General features: G+C 45.1%; 1 protein-coding gene across 2 annotated transcripts in view; it reads right to left on the bottom strand.

Moving 5' to 3' along the window:
• Window positions 1-21,242, bottom strand: part of LOC125456996 (ribosomal RNA processing protein 1 homolog A) — a 53,572-nt gene that overhangs the window by 6,661 nt on the left and 25,669 nt on the right. For both annotated transcript variants that reach the window (XM_059650017.1, XM_059650016.1), the window contains exons 13-15: window positions 19,991-20,571; window positions 8,566-8,715; window positions 297-363 (exon numbers count right to left, since the gene is read on the bottom strand). In XM_059650017.1, coding sequence (XP_059506000.1) covers window positions 297-363; window positions 8,566-8,715; window positions 19,991-20,571 — 798 coding nt within the window. The remainder of the gene's footprint in view (window positions 1-296; window positions 364-8,565; window positions 8,716-19,990; window positions 20,572-21,242) is intronic.

Genomic DNA, 21,242 nt, shown 5'->3' with positions numbered 1-21,242 from the left:
GATGGGTCAATGTTTACCAGTAATGCCTGGAGCTGCAGTTTCCAAACGAGGAGGAGATGGCATTGTGATCATGTCACTGGATTAGTCACCCCGTGCCCCAGGCTGATACTCTGGGGACGTGAGCTCTAACATATAAAAACCAGCCCTATAACAACGCCTTAGTTTGTATCCGGACTGAGTCGCCATACCCAGCCACAAGCTGCTTCTTGCCAGCATTCACTCCTCAGTTAGCACCACATGCCAAGCCTAGGGGATGAAAGCTCACTAATTCAGCGGCTCCTGCTGCCACACCTTACCTGCTGTCGTATTCTTTTTCAGCCCAAACCGCACTTTCTTTGCACTGGACATGGACATGACTTTAATCTGCAAAATCAGAGAAAACAGAAACTCCTTTTAAACAACGCAACTGGGCTAACCAAGGAAAATCAGTTTGGTCACAGAATTTTAAACATTTAATGCACAGAAGACCCACTGGGTCTGCATGGCCTGGCAAGGAACCACTCAGCTCTTGGTATGACAGCCCCATAGGTTATAGAACTACATGGGGCAGATCCTAGAACTTCAGGAAATGCAATGCTCTTAAGCTCAACCAACCTCTCATAGCAATGTCCAGACCACCAGCAGTGTCTTCTTCAAAACATTAACCTGAAATCCAAGTCCTCCTGGTTAGGAACAGCCCCACAACCTAGGGAGGGGCTGCCCCTTCCGAACCACACCATCCACAGAATGCCCTCAGTTCCTTCATATATATCATTTAATGGATGAAGTGAAAAGCTGTGGTCCCAACACTGACCCTTGCACAACACCACTTGTCACTGGCTGCCTTCCTGAGAAAGACCCTTTTAACCTCACTCTCTGCTTTCTGCCAGACAGCCAATCTTCAATCCATGCTAGAACCTTGCCTCTAAATCCATGCGCCCTTATCTTACTCCTGTGTTGCATCTTATCAAAGGACTTCTTGAAGCCCAGGTAGATAACATCCATCGGCTCTCCTTGGTCTAAACTGCTCGTCACTTCCTCAAAGAATTCTAGCAAATTGGTCAGGCATGACCTCCCCTTGATGAAATAGATGAGGGAAGGACTGTAGATGTCATATACATGGACTTCAGTAAGGCGTTTGATAAAGTTCCCCATGGTAGGCTGATGGAGAAAGTGAAGTTGCATGGGGCCCAGGGTGTACTAGCTAGATGGATAAAAAACTGGCTAGGCCACAGGAGACAGAGTTGTAGTGGAAGGGAGTTCTCAGAATGGAGAACTGTGACCAGTGGTGATTCACAGGGATCGGTGTTGGGACCACTGTTGCTTGTGATATACATAAATGATCTGGAGGAAGGTATAGATGGTCTGATTAGCAAGTTTGTAGATGACACTAAGATTGGTGGAGTAGCAGATAGTGAAGGGGATTGTCGGAGAATGCAGCAGAATATAGATAGATTACAGAGTTGGGTGGAGAAATGGCAGATGGAGTTCAATCCAGGCAAATGCGAGGTGATGCATTTTGGAAGATCCAATTCAAGAGCGAACTATATAGTAAATGGAAAAGCCCTGTGGAAAATTGATGCACAGGGAGATCTGGGTGTTCAGGTCCACTGTACCCTGAAGGTGGCAACGCAGGTAGACAGTGGTCAAGAAGGCTTACGGCATGCTTTCATTCATCGGACGGGGCATTAAGTACAAGAGTTGGCAGGTTATGTTACAGTTATATCAGAGATAACAAAGTGTGGAGCTGGATGAACACAGCAGGCCAAGTAGCATCTTAGGAGCAGGAAAGCTGACGTTTTGGGCCAAGGCTCTTCATCATTTTTTTCTGATTGAAGGGTCTAGGCCTGAAACATCAGCTTTTGTGCTCCTGAGATGCTGCTTGGCCTGCTGTGTTCATCCAGCTTCACACTTTGTTATCTCGGATTCTCCAGCATCTGCAGTTCCCATTATCTCTGATACAGTTGTACAGGACTTTGGTTCGGCCACATTTGGAATACTGCGTACAGTTCTGGTTGCCACATTACCAAAAGGATGTGGATGCTTTGGAGAGGGTGCAGAGGAGGTTCACCAGGATGTTGCCTGGTATGGAGGGTGCTAGCTATGAAGAGGGTTTGAGTAGATTAGGATTATTTACATTGGAAAGATGGGGGTTGGGGGGGACCTGATTGAGGTCTACAAAATTATGATGGGTATAGACAGGGTGGATAGCAAGAAGCTTTTTCCCAGAGTGGGGTACTCAATTACTAGGGGTCACGACTTCACAGTGAGAGGAGAGACGTTTATGGGAAATATGCGTGGAAAGTGATGGGTGCCTGGAACGCTTTGTCAGCAGAGGTGGTAGAGATGGGCATGATAGCGTCATTTAAGATGCTAGAAAGATATATGAATGGGCAGGGAGCAGAGAGAAACAGATCCTTGGAAAATAAGTGACAGGTTTAGATAGAAGATCAGGATCGGCAGAGGCTTAGAGGCCAAAGGGCCTGTTCCTGTGTTGTAATTTTCTTTGTTCTCTTTGAAACCCAGCTGACTTTGCCGTATTTTACCACAGACTTCCAAGTATGCAAAAGTCTCATCCTTCACAATGGACTCCAAAATCTTACCCATGACTGAGGTTCGGCTATTCGGCCTGTAATATTCAGTCTTTTGTCTTACTCCCTTTTTAAACAGGGGTGTCACATTAGCAATTTTCCAGTTCTCTGGATCCCTGCCTGACTCGAGCAATTCCTGAAAGATCACCACTAATGCTTCCACTATCTCTTCAGCTATCTCCTTTAGAACTCTGGGGTGTAGTCCATCTGGTCCTGGGGATTTATCCACCTTCAGGCCAATCAGTTTTACTGGCACCTTTTCCTTAGTGATGGCCACCATACTTAGCTCTGCCCCGACTCCCCTGAATTTCTGGGAGATTACTCGTGTCTTCCACCGTGAAAACTGACACGAACTGCTTGTTCAGTCCTTCTGCCATTTCTTTGTTCCCCACTGCTATTTCTCCACTGTATTTTCCAGTGGCCCAAAATCCACTTTTGCCTCTCTTTTACCCTTTATGTATCTGAAGAAACTCTTACAGTCATCTTTTACATTACTGACTAGCTTACCCTCATATTCAATCCTCTCCCTCCTTATTTTTTTTTTGTTGCCCTCTGTTGGTCTTTGTAAGATTCCCAGTCCTCTGGTTTCCCACTGCCCTTCACCACATTACATGCTTTCCTTTTTGCTTTCATGCTATCCCTGGTGCCCTTCGGCAGCCATGGTTGTCTCATCCTCCCTGTGCCATGCTTCTTTTTCCTAGGGATGCATTTTTGCTGCGTCTCCTGAATTACTTCCAGAAACTCCTGCCGTTGCTGTTCCATTGTCTTTCCTGCTTTGCTCCTCGCCCAGTCAATTCTGCCCAGTGCCTCCCTCATACCTCTGTAGTCACCTTTATTCAGCTGTAATACCATTACCTCTGATTCTATCTTCTCCCTCTCAAATTACAGAGTAAATTCTATCATCTAATGATTACTGCCTCCTGAGGGTTATTTTACCTTAAGCTCCCTTAACAAGTCTGCTTCATTGCACAATACCAAATCGGGTATGGCCTGTTCCCTTGTGGGCTCCACCACAAGCTGCTCCAAAAAGCCATCTTGTAGACATTCCACAAACTCCTTTTCTAGCAATCCACTACCAACATGGTTTTCCCAGTCCACCTGCGGATTGAAATCTCCCGTGATTACTGTAACCTTGCCTTTCTTACACACCTTTTCTATGTCCAGTTGTATCTTGTTCCCCACATCCTGACTACTCTTTGGAGGCCTGTACATAACTCCCATTATGGGTTTTTTTTAAAACCTCTGCAGTTCCTCAACTCTACCTACACAGATTCTGTACCATCTGACTCTATATCATTTCTTGCTATTGATTTAATTTGATTTCATACTGATAAGGCAAGCCCTCCGCCCATCTGATTTTCTTTTTGACACGATGTATATCCTTGGATATCTAGCTCCCAATCCTGATCCCATTGCAGCCACAACTCCGTGATGCCCACCACATCCTACTCACCAATTCCAATTTGTGCCACAAGCTCATTTACCTTATTTTGTATACAGTGTGCATTCAGATACAACACCTTCAGTCCTGTGTTTACCGTCCCTCTTCCCATTCGATAAAGAGATGGCGATGTGCTTAGATTCCTAACCCTTTCCATACTGAACATTTAAATAATGTTCACCCCTTCTATTGTTCTTACCAAAGTACATAACCCCAGATCTAACTTGTCACTTCCTGGTTCCCTATTCTTACTTCTCCATCTCATTCATTAAAGGGCCTGTGCCCACGTTGGCCTCCCTCATCCTTCTCATGTATTTGAAGCACTTACTGTCTGTGTTTGTTTACCACTAAAAATACTCTCTTCATCATCTTCTGGTGGCTTTTATACCTTTCCCAGTCCCCTGACTGGCACTGTTCGATCTCTTCACACCCAGGATCATGTTTAATTCTTTCAATTTGACACCATCTTTAATATCCGGGCAAATGCGAGGTGATGCATTTTGGAAGATCAAATTCAAGGGCGAACTATACAGTAAATGGAAAAGTCCTGGGGAAAATTGATGAACAGAGAGATCTGGGTGTTCAGGTCCATTGTTCCCTGAAGGTGACAATGCAGGTCAAGAGGGTGGTCAAGAAGGTATATGGCATGCTTTCCTTCATTGGGCGGGGTATTGAGTACAAGAGTTGGCAGGTCATGTTGCAGTTGTATAGGACTTTGGTTCGGCCACATTTGGAGTACTGTGTACAGTTCTGGTCGCCACATTACCAAAATGATGTGGATGCTTTGGAGAGGGTGCAGAGGAGGTTCACCAGGATGTTGCCTGGTATGGAGGGTGCTAGCTATGAAGAGAGGTTGAGTAGATTAGGATTATTTTCATTAGAAAGACGGAGATTGAGGGGAGACCTGATTGAGGTCTACAAAATCATGAGGGGTATAGACAGGGTGGATAGCAAAAAGCTTTCTCCCAAAGTGGGGCCTCAATTACTAGGGGTGATGAGTTCAAAGTGAGAAGAGGAAAGTTTGAGAGATATGCGTGGAAAGTTCTTTACACAGAGGGTGGTGGGTGCCTGGAATGTGTTGCCAGCGGAGGTGGTAGACGCAGACACGTTAGCGTCTTTTCAGATATATTTGGACAGGTACATGGATGGGCAGGGAGCAAATGGACACAGACCGTTAGAAAATAGATGACAGGTTAGACAGAGGATCTTGATCGGCGCAGGCTTGGAGGGCCGAAGGGCCTGTTCCTGTGCTGTAGGTTTTGTCAGAGGCTCACTGATGATGTTACCTAGAATGGTGACGAAACGTCTGAAAACTAACCTTCTAGCTCAGCGAGCAAACTCACATCCAGAGCCTCAACCTGAGCTACAAATCTTCTCAAAACTCAGTAGGTTTCTTTGTTCTTTGTTCAATCCTTGGTTCCATGGTTAGTGTATCACCTTCCTAGAATCCTTCTTCCTCATTGGGATACAAGTTCACTGTGAGTCCTGACCTATTTTCCTAAACTTGAGTTTTCTGGTTCCTGAACAGTCTTTGTGGCTGAACCCCTTTCCCAGTCCAACTTCTGGCAATTCTGCCCTTATTCCTGTTCCCAGTACTTGTTTCTCACCGAGTTCCTCAAACTGAATGCCATATTCTACCATTTTATCATCATCATTTCTTAGAGGATCATTTACATTGTCAATGAAACAAATGGCCTCCTTCTAATGATTTGTGATTTTGACATTAATTAAAACTGCCTCATGACACACCACCAGATCATAACAGCCTGATTCCTGGTTGGGTTGGCAACTTCCCTACTCATAACAGCAACAAGAACAAGAGAGCACAGATTTTAAAGTGATGTGCAAAAGTAGTGAGGGGAACATCTTCACCCAGCAAGTTCTCAGAACATGGAATGCATTGCCTGGAAACGTGGTGAACACAGGTTTAAGTGAGGCAATTAAAATGGAATTGGATGGTTATTGAATGGAAACAGTAATAATTACCATAGTCTCAGTGGGCTGCTCTCTCATCAGAGAGTCGAATGATGGTGGCTTAACAGGAGAGTCAACACGCCTCAGGGAAGGGGAAGGTCAGGAGACCGAAACTTTGTGGTGACCTTAGCCAGTGCAGAAATTGAACCCACACTGTGGTGTAACTCTGCATCTCAAACCAGCTATCCAGCCAAATGGGCGGCCCAATTTTGATAGAAAGACTGTGCAAATATATGGAGAAACAGTAGGACATTGGCACTTCATAATCATGCTCATTTAACCCAATGAGGAAGGCACAATGTGCTAAATGGCCTCTGTCTACATTATAACCCAGTCTGTAATGTTGTTCCAGGAATCGTTCCGAATACAGTCCATGATATCTTCTTCAAGGTTATCTCTATCAATTTGTTTATCCCAATCTGCCAAATTAAAGTCACACATGATTGATGTGCTGCCTTTTCACACGTCCTCTATCTTCTGCCATACTCTGCTGCAATCCAGTTCCCAGCTTTGATCTCCTGGTGTCTCAGCATCCCAGTGAAGGATAAGAGTGGCATGAATAATTCCAAAGCTGTCAGAATTCAAGGGCACCAAATGAGTGGATAAGCGAGGGTGAAATGGAAGCAGGTAAGAGTTGCTTTTTTGGTGGGCAGGATCTGCAATGGCCACATGATGTAACCATTAACTTCTATTTGTGCCATTAATTCAGTAATTTTGTTCCAATACTATATGCATTCAAAAGACATTAATTTTGTCTTTCATCATTTTGTCCCAGAGGCCTCTGTTTAGACCCTTTTGCTGTTTTTTTTCCCCACGTTTGTACACCTGCTTCAGTCTTACCCTGCATATCACTACTGCATTGCTGCCAAACCATTTTACTGTGTAAACCTACATATTCCCTCCTGGAACCCTCCCACACCTCTCTATTACAGTTAAAGCCCTTTCTGCAGCTCGAACTATTCATTTACCTGAATGCTTTACTCCCTCCCTTTGTCTGTCCTGCACACACTGCTCCAGGTGGAATTCCACTTGTCACTTTCTTGTCCATCAGAACAGTCCAGTGACTTCGTCCTGGAGACTACACGTTCCTCCTTGCTATTTGGAGAAAATACAGAGGCATGGGATTGAGGGAGATTTAGCAGTTTGGATTAGAAACTGGCTTTCTGTAAGAAGGCAACGAGTGGTGGATGATGGAAAATATTCAGCCTGGAGTCCGGTTACTAGTGGTGTGCCTCAAGGATCTGTTTTAGGACCACTGCTGTTTGTCATTTTTATAAATGACTCGGACGCAGGCATAGATGGATGGGTTAGTAAGTTTGCAGATGACACTAAAGTCGGTGGAGTGGTGGACAGTGTGGAAGAATGTTGCAGGTTGCAGGGAGACTTGGATAAACTGCAGAATTGGGCCAAAAGGTAGCAAATGGAGTTTAATATGGATAAATGTGAGGTGATTCACTTTTGGGAGGAATAATAGGAAGGCAGAATACTGGGTCAATGGAAAGATTCTTGGTAGTGTGGATGTGCAGAGGGATCTTGGTGTCCATGTACATAAATCCCTGAAAGTTGCCACCCAGGTTGATAGTGCTGTTTAGAAGGCTTACAGTGTGTTAGATTTTATTGGTAAAGTGATTGCGTTCCGGAGCCGTGATGTCATGCTGCAACTGTACAAAACGCTAGTGCGGCCTCATTTGGAATATCGCGTGCAGTTCTGGTCGCCCCATTATAGGAAGGATGTGGAAGCATTGGAAAAGGTGCAGAGGAGATTTACCAGGATGTTGCCTGGTCTGGAGCACAGGCCCTATGATGAAAGGCTGAGGGACTTGGGTCTGTTCTCATTGGAGAGAAGGAGGCTAAGAGGGGATTTAATAGAGACATACAAGATGATCAGAGGATTGTGGGTGGTCAGTGAGAGTCTTTTTCCGAGGATGATGACTTCAGCTTGTACAAGGGGGCATAGCTACAAATTGAGGGGTGATAGATTTAGGACAGATGTCAGAGGCAGGTTCTCTACTCAGAGAGTGATAAGGGCATGGAACGCCCTGCCTGCCAAAGTAGTTAACTCAGCCACATTAGGGGCATTTAAACAGTCCTTGGATAAGCATATGGATAATGATGGGATAGTGTAGGGGGAGGGGCTTAGATTAGTTCTCAGGCCGGCGCAACATCGAGGGCCGAAGGGCTTGTTCTGCGCTGTAATGTTCGATGTTCTATAACCAAGGCTACTTTTGTTGCATCTGCAAACATCTTGATTACAACCCCTACAATGAAGCCCAAATCACTGCTATATACCATGAACAGGAAGGAACTGTGCCCTGAGCCCTTACAGAAGCTGGCTGGAAGTTCCTCTCAATCATGACCCTCAATTTCTCCCTGTTTACCCTGTCCTGAGAACCTTGAAAGATTAATACTTCCCCCTCTCTCATTATGTTGATTTCAGCTAATGCCGTACAAGCCTCCTTCCTGACTAATATCTGGATCATCACTCCCACTAAGAACGGCACATAAGGTACATAGTGCAAAGTGCGATCCCACACAGTTTGTGTCAGCTTTCACTGATCTACTCCACAAGCACATTCTCACCATATTACATTGCTGTTTGGAAACAGGTTCAGCACTTTTGGCTTTCTTGAAGAAGATGGGTTTTGGAATTGGAGTGCTCTCAAATTTCACAAATTCATCAGGTGCTGTTGTGGCTGAAGTCTTGATTTCACCACAAGGTCCGGCATCACCCTGAGAACACAATGACACAATAGAAATACCACAATCTTTCCACACAAACAGTTCATTCAAATAATACAAGTGATATATCAAGTGTACTATCCACCTCATTCAATAGACACGATAGAGATGAAACAACTGGAGGGAGAGGGCACAAAATGCAACAAGTTGGGGGTTACACGGTGGCTCAGTGGCTAGCACTGCAGCCTCACAGTGGCAGGGACCCAGGTTTGATTCCAGCCTCAGGCAACTGTCTGTGTGGAGTTTGCACATTCTCCCCATGTCTACATGGGTTTCCTCTGGGTGCTCCGGTTTCCACCCACAGTCCAAAGATGTGCAGGCAAGGTGGACTGGCCATTCTAAATTGCCCTTAGCGTTCAGGGGTGTGTGGGTTATAGGGGGATGGTCCAGCATTGGTGTGGGCTTGTTGGGCTGAAGGGCCTGTTTCCACATCGTAGAGATTCTATGGTTTTAAGTCAACTTGAAAGATTCTAGTGAAATAAAAAATAAGTAGGGTGGTCACTAGGACTTTAAACTAGTGAGTCGGGGGGAAGGGAAAGGGAAAATGACATGGAGTATGATGGTAAATAGAAAGGCAAGCGGCAGGTTAGCATGTGTGCAGGAGGGTTTAAGCTCGAGGCAGACTATGAATGAAGCAGAAAGGAAGGATAACTCAGGAGATATCATTAGAGATGTTGGAAATCATGAGGGTAAGAAAGCTAGCATAAAGGCACTTTACCTGAATGCTCATAGCATTCGTAACAAGGTTGATGAGTTAACAACACAAATGATCGTGAATGAATATGATTTGGTAGCCGTTACAGAGACATGGTTACAGGATGGTCACGACTGGGAGTTAAATATCCAGGGGTACCAGACTATTTGGAAGGATAGACAGGAAGGTAAGGGAGGTGGTGTAGCTCTGATATTCAAGGACGACATCAGGGCGGTGCTGAGAGATGAGATAGGTTCTATGGAGAATGAGATTGTATCCATTTGGGTGGAAATTAGATATTCGAAGAGGAAAAAGTCACTGATAGCTGTAGTCTATAGGCCACCAAATAATATTACATTGGGACAGGAAATAAACAAAGAAATAACGAGTGCCTGTAAAAATGGTACGACAATTATCATGGGGGATTTTAATCTATATGCAGATTGGTCGAACCAGCTCGGTCAGGGTAGCCTTGAGGAGGAGTTCGTTAAGTGTATCCATGATAGTTTTCTTGAACAGTATGTAATGGAACGAACGAGGGAGCAAGCTATCCGAGATCTGGTCCTGTGTAATGAGACGGGAATAATTAATGACCTCATAGTTAGGAATCCTCTTGGAAGGAGTGATCACAGTACGGTTGAATTAAGAATACAGAGGGAAAGTGTGAAGATAAAATCCAATACCAGGGGTCCTGTCCTTCAACAAGGGGGACTACAATAGAATGAGGGAGGACTTGGCTAAAGTAGACTGGAAACAAATATTTTATGGTGGGACAGTTGATGAGCAGTGGAGAACTTTCAAAGCAATTTTTCAAAATGCTCAGCAAAAGTATGTTCCAGTGAAAAGGAAGGACTGTAAGAAAAAGGGTAATCTGCCATGGGCTTCTAAGGAAATAAGGGAGGCTATCAAATTGAAAGAGAAGGCATACAAAGTAGCCAAAAACAGCATGAAACTAGAAGATTGGAAATACTTTAAAAGGTGAACAGAAAGCCACAAAAAGAGATATAAAGAAAAGTAAAATAGAAAGTGAGAAAAATCTAGCACAGAATACAAAGATAGATAGCAAAAGTTTCTATCAATATATAAAACGAAAAAGAGTGGCTAAAGTAAACGTTGCCCCTTTTGAGGATGAGAAGCGGAATTTAGTTATGGGATATGATGAAAAGGCTGAGACACTGAACAGGTATTTCGTATCGGTCTTCACAATGGAGGCGGAGGAATTGGGAATAGGGGATGGAATTTTTGCAGGAGGGTGGGCCTCCGCAGCATCTGCTCCCACGGTGAGGCATTCCACTCCCACACATCCTAGATGTCCAAGTTCTTCGAGAACACTCTTGACCGCGTCTCCCGCATTTCCCGCAACACATCTCTCACACCCCACCCCCGCCACAACCGCCCTAAGAGGATCCCCCTCCTTCTCACACACCACCCCACCAACCTCCGGATACTACGCATCATCCTCCGACACTTCCGCCATCTACAATCCGACCCCACCACCCAAGACATTTTTCCATCCCCACCCTGATCTGCTTTCCGGAGAGACCACTCTCTCCGTGACTCCCTTGTTAGCCGCACACTGCCCTCCAACCCCACCACACCCGGCACCTTCCCCTGCAACCGCAGGAAGTGCTACACTTGCCCCCACACCTCCTCCCTCACCCCTATCCCAGGCCCCAAGATGGCTTTCCATATTAAGCAGAGGTTCACCTGCACATCTGCCAATGTGGTATACTGTATCCATTGTACCCGGTGCGGCTTCCTCTACATTGGGGAAACCAAGCGGAGGCGTGGAGACCGCTTTGCAGAACACCTCCGCTCGGTTCGCAATAAACAACTGCACCTCCCAGTTGCGAACCATTTCAACTCCCCCTCCCATTCTTTAGATGACATGTCCATCATGGGTCTCCTGCACTGCCACAATGATGCCGCCCAAAGGTTGCAGGAACAGCAACTCAGATTCCGCTTGGGAACCCTGCAGTCCAATGGTATCAATGTGGACTTCACCAGCTTCAAAATCTCCCCTTCCCCCACCGCATCCCAATACCAGCCCAGTTCGTCCCCTCCCCCCACTGCACCACACAACCAGCCCAGCTCTTCCCCTCCCCCCACTGCATCCCAAAACCAGCCCAGCCTGTCTCTGCCTCCCTAACCTGTTCTTCCTCTCACCCATCCATTCCTCCCACCCCAAGCCGCACCTCCATTTCCTACTTACTAACCTTATCCCACCTCCTTGACCTGCCCGTCTTCCCTGGACTGCCCTACCTCCCCAGCTATACTCTCCTCTCCACCTATCTTCTTTTCTCTCCAACTTCGGTCCGCCTCCCCCTCTCTATTCCAGAACCCTCTCCCCATCCCCCTCTCTGATAGAACATAGAGCAAAGAACAGTACAGCATAGAACAGGCCCTTCAGCCCACCATGTTGTGCTGACCATTGAGCCTCATGTATGCACCCTCAAATTTCTGTGACCATATGCACGTCCAGCAGTCTCTTAAATGACCCCAATGACCTTGCTTCGACAGCTGCTGCTGGCAACGCATTCCACGCTCTCACAACTCTCTGTGTAAAGAACCCGGCTCTGACATCCCCAAAATACTTTCCTCCAACTATGACCCCTCGTGTTAGCCATTTCTGCCCTGGGAAATAGTCTCCGGCTATCAACTCTATCTATGCCTCTCATTATCTTGTATACCTCAATTAGGTCCCCTCTCCTCCTCCTCCTTTTCTCCAATGAAAAGAGTCCGAGCTCAGTCAACCTCTCTTCATAAGATAAGCCCTCCAGTCCAGGCGGCATCCTGGTAAACCTCCTCTGAACCCTCTCCAAAGCATCCACATCTTTCCTATAATAGGGCGACCAGAACTGGACGCAGTATTCCAAGTGCGGTCTAACCAAAGTTTTATACAGCTGCAACAAGATCTCATGACTCTTAAACTCAATCCCCCTGTTAATGAAAGCCAAAACACCATATGGTTCTTAACAAACCTGTCCACTTGGGTGGCCATTTTAAGGGATCTATGTATCTGCACACCAAGATCCCTCTGTTCCTCCACACTGCCAAGAATCCTATCCTTAATCCTGTACTCAGCTTTCAAATTCGACCTTCCAAAATGCATCACCTCGCATTTATCCAGGTTGAACTCCATCTGCCACCTCTCAGCCCATCTCTGCATCCTGTCAATGTCCCGCTGCAGCCTACAACAGCCCTCTATACTGTCAACGACACCTCCAACCTTCGTGTCGTCTGCAAACTTGCTGACCCATCCTTCAATCCCCTCATCCAAGTCATTGATAAAAATTACAAACAGTACAGGCCCAAGGACAGAGCCCTGTGGAACACCACTCACCACTGACTTCCAGGCAGAATATTTTCCTTCTACTACCACTTGCTGCCTTCTGTTGGCCAGCCAATTCTGTATCCAGACAGCTAAGTTCCCCTGTATCCCATTCCTCCTGACCTTCTGAATGAGCCTACCATGGGGAACCTTATCAAATGCCTTACTGGAGTCCATATACACCACATCCACAGCTCGACTCTCATCCACTTTTCTAGTCACATCCTCAAAGGTTTGTGAGGCATGACCTGCCCCTCACAAAGCCGTGTTGACTGCATTTAATCAAGCCATGCTCTTCCAGATGGTCATAAATCCTATCCCTCAGAATCCTTTCTAACACCTTGCAGACGACAGACGTGAGGCTTACTGGTCTGTAATTGCCAGGGATTTCCCTATTTCCTTTCTTGAAGAGAGGAATTACATTTGCCTCTCTCCAGTCCTCAGGTACGACTCCAGTGGAGAGCGAGGATGCAAAGATCTTCGCGAGTGGCGAAGCAATTGCACTTCTCGTTTCCCAAAGCAGCCGAGGACAAATCTGGTCCGGGCCTGGCGACTTGTCAATCTTAATGTTTGACGAAATTTTCAGCACATCAGCTTCCTCTATCTCTATCCATTCCAGCATGCACACCTGCTCTTCAAAGGTTTCATTCACTACAAAGTTCGTTTCTTTCGTAAAGACAGAAGCAAAAAACTCATTTAGGGCTTCCCCTACCTCCTCAGACTCCACTCACAAGTTCCCTATGCTATCCCTGATCGGCCCTACTCTTTCTTTGACCATTCTCTTATTCCTCACATAAGTGTAAAATGCCTTTGTGTTCTCCCTAATTAGTTCTGCCAAGCTTTTCTCGTGCCCCCTCCAGGCTCTCCTCGGATCATTTTTGAGCTCCTTCCTCGCCTGCCTGTAATCCTCTAGAGCTGAGCTTGACCCTAGCTTCCTCCACCTTACGTAAGCTACCTTCATCCTTTTGACAAGAAGCTCCACCGCTCTCGTCATCCAAGGTTCCTTTATCTTACCCCTTCTTGCCTGTCTCAGAGGGACATATTTATTCATCACTCGCAACAACTGTTCCTTAAACAGTCTCCACATGTCTATAGTGCCCTTACCATGGAACAATTGCTCCCAGTCCATGCTTCCTAACTCATGTCTAATCGCATCATAGTTTCCTCTTCCCCAATTAAATATCCTCCCATTTTGCCTAATCCTCTCCTTCTCCATAGCTAGGTAGAACATGAGGCAGTTATGGTCACTATCGCCAAAATGCTCTCCCACCACAAGATCTGATACCTGCCCTGGCTCGTTTCAGAGCACCAAGTCTAGAATGGCCTCTTCCCTTGTCGGCCTGTCAACGTACTGAGTTAGGAAACCCTCCTGAACACACCTTACAAAAACAGCTCCATTCAAATCTTCTGCTCGAAGGAGGTTCCAATCAATATTGGGAAAGTTAAAGTCGCCCATTACAACAACCCTACTACGTCCACACTTTTCCAAAATCTGCCGACCTATGCTTTCTTCAATCTCCTTGCTGCTATTGGAGTTGGGGACCACATGTAGGGTGTCAAAGTTTGCAGATGACACTAAGATCAGTGGCAGAGCAATGCGTGCAGAGGACAGTGAAACTTTGCAGAGGAACATGGATACATTGAGTGAGTGGGCGAAGGTCTGGCAGATGGAATACAATGTAAATAAATGTGAAGTCATATATTTTGGTAGGAGTAATAGTAAAAAGGATTATTTCTTGAATGGAATCACGGGTTATGGGGATAAGGCAGGAACAGGATACTGATTGTGGATGATCAGCCATGATCATAATGAATGGTGGTGCTGGCTCAAAGGGCCAAAAGGCCTACTCCAGCAACTATCGTCTACTGTCTATTGAATGGTAAAAAGTTGCAGCATGCTGCTCTGCAGAGGGATCTGGGTATCCTTGTGCATGAATCACAGAAGGTTGGTCTGCAGGTACAACAAGTAATTAGGAAGGCAAATGGAATTTTGTCCTTCATTGCTAAAGGGATTAAGTTTAAAAGCAGAGAGGTTATGTTGCAGCTGTACAAGGTGCTGGCGAGGCCACACCTGGAGTACTGTGTGCAGTTTTGGTCTCCTTACTTGAGAAAGGATGTACTGGCACTGGAGGGGGTGCAGAGGAGGTTCACTAGGTTGATTCCTGAGTTGAGGGGATTGGTTTATGAGGAAAGACTGAATAGATTGGGATTATATTCATTGGAATTCAGAAGAATGAGGAGGTATCTTCTAGAAACATTTAAAATTATGAAGGGAATAATCAAGAAGTAGAGAGGATGTTCTCACTGGCAGATGAAGCTAGGACAAGAGGGCATAGCCTCAAGATTAGAGGGAGCACATTAAGGACTGAATTGAGAAGAAACCTCTTCACCCAGAGGGTTTTTAATCTATGAAATTCCTTGCTCAGTGAAGTAGTTGACGCTACATCAGTAAACGTTTTTAAAGCTAAGGTAGATTTTTTTTGTACAATGAAGGAATTAAGGGATACGGTGAGAGTGTGGGTAAGTGGATCTGAGCCCACGAAAAGATCAGCCATGATCTTATTGAATGACGGCGCAGGCTCGAAGGGCTGAATGGCCTACTCCTGCTCCTAGTCCTTGTGTTCTTATTCCTCTCAGCACACAGTCGAGCAAACTGAACAAATCCAGGTAACAGAGGTGCACAGATCTGTCAAATACAGTAACTGGGAACAGTGATCATAATTCCATCAGTTTTAAGATAATTATGAATAAGGCCAAGACTGGTCTTCAGGGAAATGTGGGGAAGGCTAATCACAACAATATTAGGCAGGAACTGGAGAAATTAGATTGGAGCAGCTATTTGAGTGTAAATTCACATCTGACATATGGGAATCCTTTAAAGGCTAGTTGATTAGAATTCAGGACCAGCATACTTCTGTGAAAATGAAAGGTAACAAAGGTAAGATTCAGGAAACTTGGATGACAATGACAGATATTGGAAGTTTCGTCAAAAAAAAGGAAGCATACGTAAGGTTTAGAAAACAGAAATCAAGTAAGGCCTTTGATGATGAGAATAACTTAAACAAGGAATTAGGAGAGCTGAAACAGACCATGTAATGTCCTTGGCAAGTTGGATTAACGGGAATCCCAAGGCATTTATACATACATTAGTCGTAAAATGGTAACAAAGGAAAGGGTTGGTCCACTCGAGGACAAAGGAGGAAATATATGCCTGGACCCAGAGGACATGAGTGAGGTCCTATATGAGTCCTTTGCACTGGTATTCACCAAGAAGGACATAGAACATAGAACAGTACAGCACAGTACAGGCCTTTGGCCCTCGATGTTGTGCCGACCTGTCATATCGATCTCAAGCCCATCTAACCTACACTATTCCATGTACGTCCATATGGATGGTATGACATGGATGATAGCAAGATTAGGGAGCAGCGTGTTTATGTTCAAGGACATGTCAGTATTAATAATGTGGTGTTGTTGGGTGTCTTGTAAAGCATTAAGGTAGAGGAGTCTTCAGGGCATGATGGGATCTATCCCAGTATACTGAGGGAGTCAAGGAAGGAGATTGCTAGGGCCTTGACAGAGATCTTTCAATCCTCTTTTGTCACAGGAGAGGTCCTAGAAGTCTGGAGAGTAACTGATGTTGTTCCTTTATTCAGAAAGGCAACAGGGATAATCCAGGAAATTATAGACAGGTGAATCTAACATCAGTGTTAGGAAAATTATTGGAGAAGATTCTTAAGGATAGAATTTACTTGTAATTGGAGAAGAAGGGATTTATCGGGGATAGTCAGTGTTGATTTATGTGGCGGATGTCTTGTGTCTCGAACTGGATTGAGTTTTTTGTGGAAGAAATGGTTGGGCAGTGAATATTGTCTATATGGACTTTAGTAAAGTATACCTCATGATAGACAGGTCCAGAAGATTAAGTTAATGGAATCCACAGTGAATTATCGAGTTGGAGGGTAGTTGAAGTGGTGTATTTCACTGACTGGAAGTTTGTGATCAATGGTGTTCTGAAAGGATCAGTGCTGGGGCCTCTAGTTTATAATATACAGAAATGATTCAGACACCAGTGTCTCATCAGTAAGTCTGAAAATGACATGAAAATGGGGGAGTTGTGGGTAGTGTGGAAATTTGTTAAAGGATACAGCAGGACACAGATCAGTTGGAAGGCTGAACGGAGAAATGGCAGATGGAGTTTAATCTGTACAAGAGTGAGGTGATGAATTTTGGGCAGTCAAATGCAATTATACAGAAAATGACTGACCCTTAGGAGCATTGATATACAAAGGGATCTTAGGTTGCTCCCAGAAAGTGGCAAATATTAACTGAAGATCCTTGGGCAGCACCTTCCCCTTCCATCTAGAAGGACTGGGCCTCAGATACATGGGAACACCTCCAACGCACGTTCCCCTTCACCCACTCAACAAACTGGCTTGGAAATACGGAATTGCCTTGCTAAGGGCATTTTGGGTTAGCTTATAGCACATGGACGGGGAGGCAATGGCCTAGTGGTATTATTGTTGGACTGTTAATCCAGAGACCCGGACAATGTTCTGGGGATCCAGGTTTGAGTCCTGCCATGACAGATGATGGAATGTGAATTCAATACAAATATCTGGAATTAAGAATCAGATGATGACCATGAATCCATTGTCAATTGTCGGAAAAATCCATCTAGTTCACCTATGTCCTTTAGGGGAGGAAACTGCCACCCTTACCTAGTCTGGCCTACATTTGACTCCAGACCCACAGCAATGCGGTTGACTCTAAACTGCCCTCTGGGCAATAAATGCTGCCTGGTCAGCGATGCTCTCATCCCGTGAAGAATAAAGAAAAAAAATGGACCACCACCTTCTCAAGGGAGGAACTAGGGACAGGCAATAAATGTTGACCCAGTTCACGACACCCATGTTCAATGAATGAATAAATTTTAAAAACTATGTTGGATACAAAGGGATTTAAGCCACACAATCAACTGCCTCTTTCCAAGACGTGAATACTTTAACACAACTGTCAGATTGCTGTGAACTTTTCATTTATTCACTTATGAAAAGGGACAGGCAATAAATGCTGGCCAGCCAGTGACACTCGAGTATCACTAATGAATAAAAAACAAGTAGATAAAGCGGTAAACACAGCATGTGACATGCTTGCCTTCATCAGCTGGGGCATTCTGTATAAAGTTGCAAAGTCATTATACAGCTGGACAAAACTTCAATCAGGCCACACCTGGAGTATTGTGGGAATTCTGGTCAGCACGCTGCACGAAGAATGTGATAATGGGAACTGCAGATGCTGGAGAATCCAAGATAATAAAAGGTGAGGCTGGATGAACACAGCAGGCCCAGCATCATCTCAGGAGCACAAAAGCTTGTGAAGGGTTTGGAGAGGCTGTAAAAAACTTTCACCACAACGTTGCCTGGATTGGAGTATTAGTTACAAGGAGGGGTTGGGCAAACTTGGATTGTTTTTGCTAGAGCGTTGGAGGCTGAGGGATGACCTAATGAAAGTATATCAAATTACGAGAGGCATTGATACGGTGGATAGTCAGTGCCTTTTTCCCCAGGGTGTAAATGTCAAATACTAGAGGACACAGATTTAAGGTGAAAGTAGGCAAGTTTGAAAGAGATGTTAGAGGTAATTGTTTTTTTAAAGCAAAGAGGGTAATAGGTGCCTGGAGTACACTGACAGAAGAGGTAGTAGATGCAGGTACGTTAGCAAAGTTTAAGAGGCATTCCGACAAACACATGAATGGGCAGAAAATAGAGGGACATGGTCCATATGCTGGTAGATGGGATTAGTTTACAATGGCATCGTGGTCAGCAAGACATGGTAAACCGAAGGGTCTATTCCTGTGCTGTTCTGTCCTATATAGCACTGACATCTCATGATTATCAGTGAATTCAGGCAGGCTGAAGGGAATATGAGACTGCATTTTCACCAGTGTTTGTCTACACCCAAATCCATCCACAAGATAATCAGTAACCCCCATCCTAATGCTAGTAAAGACTGAAACATCAGAGACAAATTCTCAACTCCTTCTCAATGTTGCTTGTGTTCCCATGTCTCTACTACCCTTGTCCATCAAGATGGAGGTGGCTATGGGTTTGGAAGGTACTATCTAAGCAGCGTTGGTGAATTTCTGCAATTCATCTTGTAGACAGTACACAATGCTGCCCTCAACATTGCTAGTGGAGGGAGTGAATGTTTGTCGATGTGATGCCAATCAGGAAATCGCTATGTCCAAATAGTGTCAAGATTCTTGAGTCATGTTGGACCACACCCACCCAGGCATGTGGGAGTATTCCATCACACGCCTGACTTGTGCTTTGTAGATGATGGACAGGCTTTGGGTAGTCAGGAGGTGAATTACTCACTGCTGTATTCCTAGCCTCTGACCTGCTCACGTTTATGTGGCATGTCCAGTTGAGTTTTTGGTCAAAGGTAACCCCTAGTGGGGTATACAATGATGGCAATCGATCGCCAAAGCCAGTGGCTAGATTCTTTCTTGTTGGAGATACTTGCAGTTAAAGGAAATGAAAGAAAGTCAAGTTGTCCATTTACTTTCACACTGCATCCCTGCCCTACACTGGCTGAGCCCCAAAGTGGGGGCAGGGAAACACTGCACATCTGACAGCTGACAGACTCCGAAAGCGAATGTCAGGTAATGTCAAGGTAACGAGGTGTGGAAATCTGCAAGTGGCTCTGCTGAAAGACTGTGGATACTGGGGAAAATTAATGGAGTGGAAGTGGATGCCAGCCAGCAGCAGCTCACAATACCATAACAGACTTTCTACACTAACAGCCTCCTGCTCACACATTGTCAGCCTTCGACCTGACATAGCCCCAACTTTGAGTTTGTGACAGCCAGAGAGTAAAAATATCTTGAATTAAGAATCTAATGATGACCATGAACCCATTGCCGATTGTTGGAAAAACCCACCCGGTTCACTAATGTCCTTTAGGGAAGGAAACTGCCATCCTTACCTAGTCTGGCCTACATGTGACTCCAGACCCACAGCAATGTGGTTGACTCTTAACTTCCCTCTAGGCAATTAGGGATGGGCAATAAATGCTGCCTGGCCAGTGACGTCCTCATCCCGTGAATGAACTTAAAAAAAAGTTACAATGAAAGCAGTCAGACAGGGTGAAGAGCATCATCCTGACTGTCAGACATCATCTCCACTGCTAAATTCATCAACCACTGCAGCAAGAGATTGAGGACCACTTCAACTTACACAGTTTTTGACTTTCAGCTTTTTGCTATCACTGGTTCCTTCAGTCAGCTCTTTCCCCTTCCTCTTTCTCCTGCCTGCTGCTTGGTTTGTTGAAGGTTGGTCACCCCCTGCCTGCTTCTTGGATTGCAGCTTTCTCAGCTTCACGAGCAATTTTTTAACTTTCTTCCCAACAACAGGTTCGGTTGGTGCTGAGTCTTCAGCAAAACTGCTCCCTTCGGAGTCAGTGTGAATCCTCCTTCTCCTCCTCTTCAGTTTGGCTGTGGGTGTCACAGAGTCGACATCAGATGTCACAGGAAGCATACCCAGAACAGGCGGACTCAACTGGTCACTGCAGCCATTTTTCTGTGCCTGACCTCTAACCTCCAAATGGTCATCACTGACTGTATCACTCAACAACCTCTGCTTCATTTTTGTGGTTCTCAATTTTTTCTTCCTTATCTGTACAGGCTCCTGTTCTATAGGGTTAGACCCTTCACTCCCATCTTCCACTATTAGCTCGTCAGTCCTGTCGCTGACTGAAAGGAGTTTCTGTTTGGAAGGCTTTTTCTTTCTCTTTTGTCTTTTTACTGACTTCTTTTTATCTGAAAATAAATCACAAACAGCCAGTCAGAACAACAATTCTAACTAACTGCACAGAAGTCACAAGCACAGCATAAGATCATAATAGTAATAAGACAGTAGGCAGCTATTCAGCCTAATGAATAGCATCAGCCCTCCAAGTGAGTACCTAATGCCATTCTCCTGCCATCCCCCCGACAATCCCTTGCATATTCGTTAATTAGTTGGATTGAAACAATGTTCTCTTGAATGCAACTGAATCTGCCTCCAACACATCACTGGGCAGTGATTCAAATATTTAAGAGATGTTGTAGAGGTAAGCAAGAGAACTACAGAACAGTCACTCTCACGTCAGTGGTAAGGACACTACTGGAGAAAATTCCGAAGGAGAGCATCTATCTCCACTTGGAGAGGCAAGGCTTGATCAGAGACCGTAAACATGGCTTGGCAAGAGGGAGGACATACTTAACAAATTTTCATTTTTTTCAAGGTGGTGACCAGGTGTGTAGATGATGAAAGTGCAGTTGATGTAGTTTACATAGATTTTTGTAACACCTTTGGACAAGGTCCCACATTGGAGACCTATCAAGAGAACGAATGCACATAGGATTCAGAGTAACTTGACAAAATGAATTCCAAATTGCCTCAGTCGTAGGAGACACAGGGTGATGATAGAGCCTGCTTTAGTGGCTGG

Source organism: Stegostoma tigrinum, chromosome 12 (genome assembly GCF_030684315.1).
Source record: "Stegostoma tigrinum isolate sSteTig4 chromosome 12, sSteTig4.hap1, whole genome shotgun sequence".
Classification (NCBI taxonomy): domain Eukaryota; kingdom Metazoa; phylum Chordata; class Chondrichthyes; order Orectolobiformes; family Stegostomatidae; genus Stegostoma; species Stegostoma tigrinum.
The sequence above is the reverse complement of the archived record's forward strand: the minus strand, read 5'-3'. Positions and strand labels throughout refer to the sequence as shown.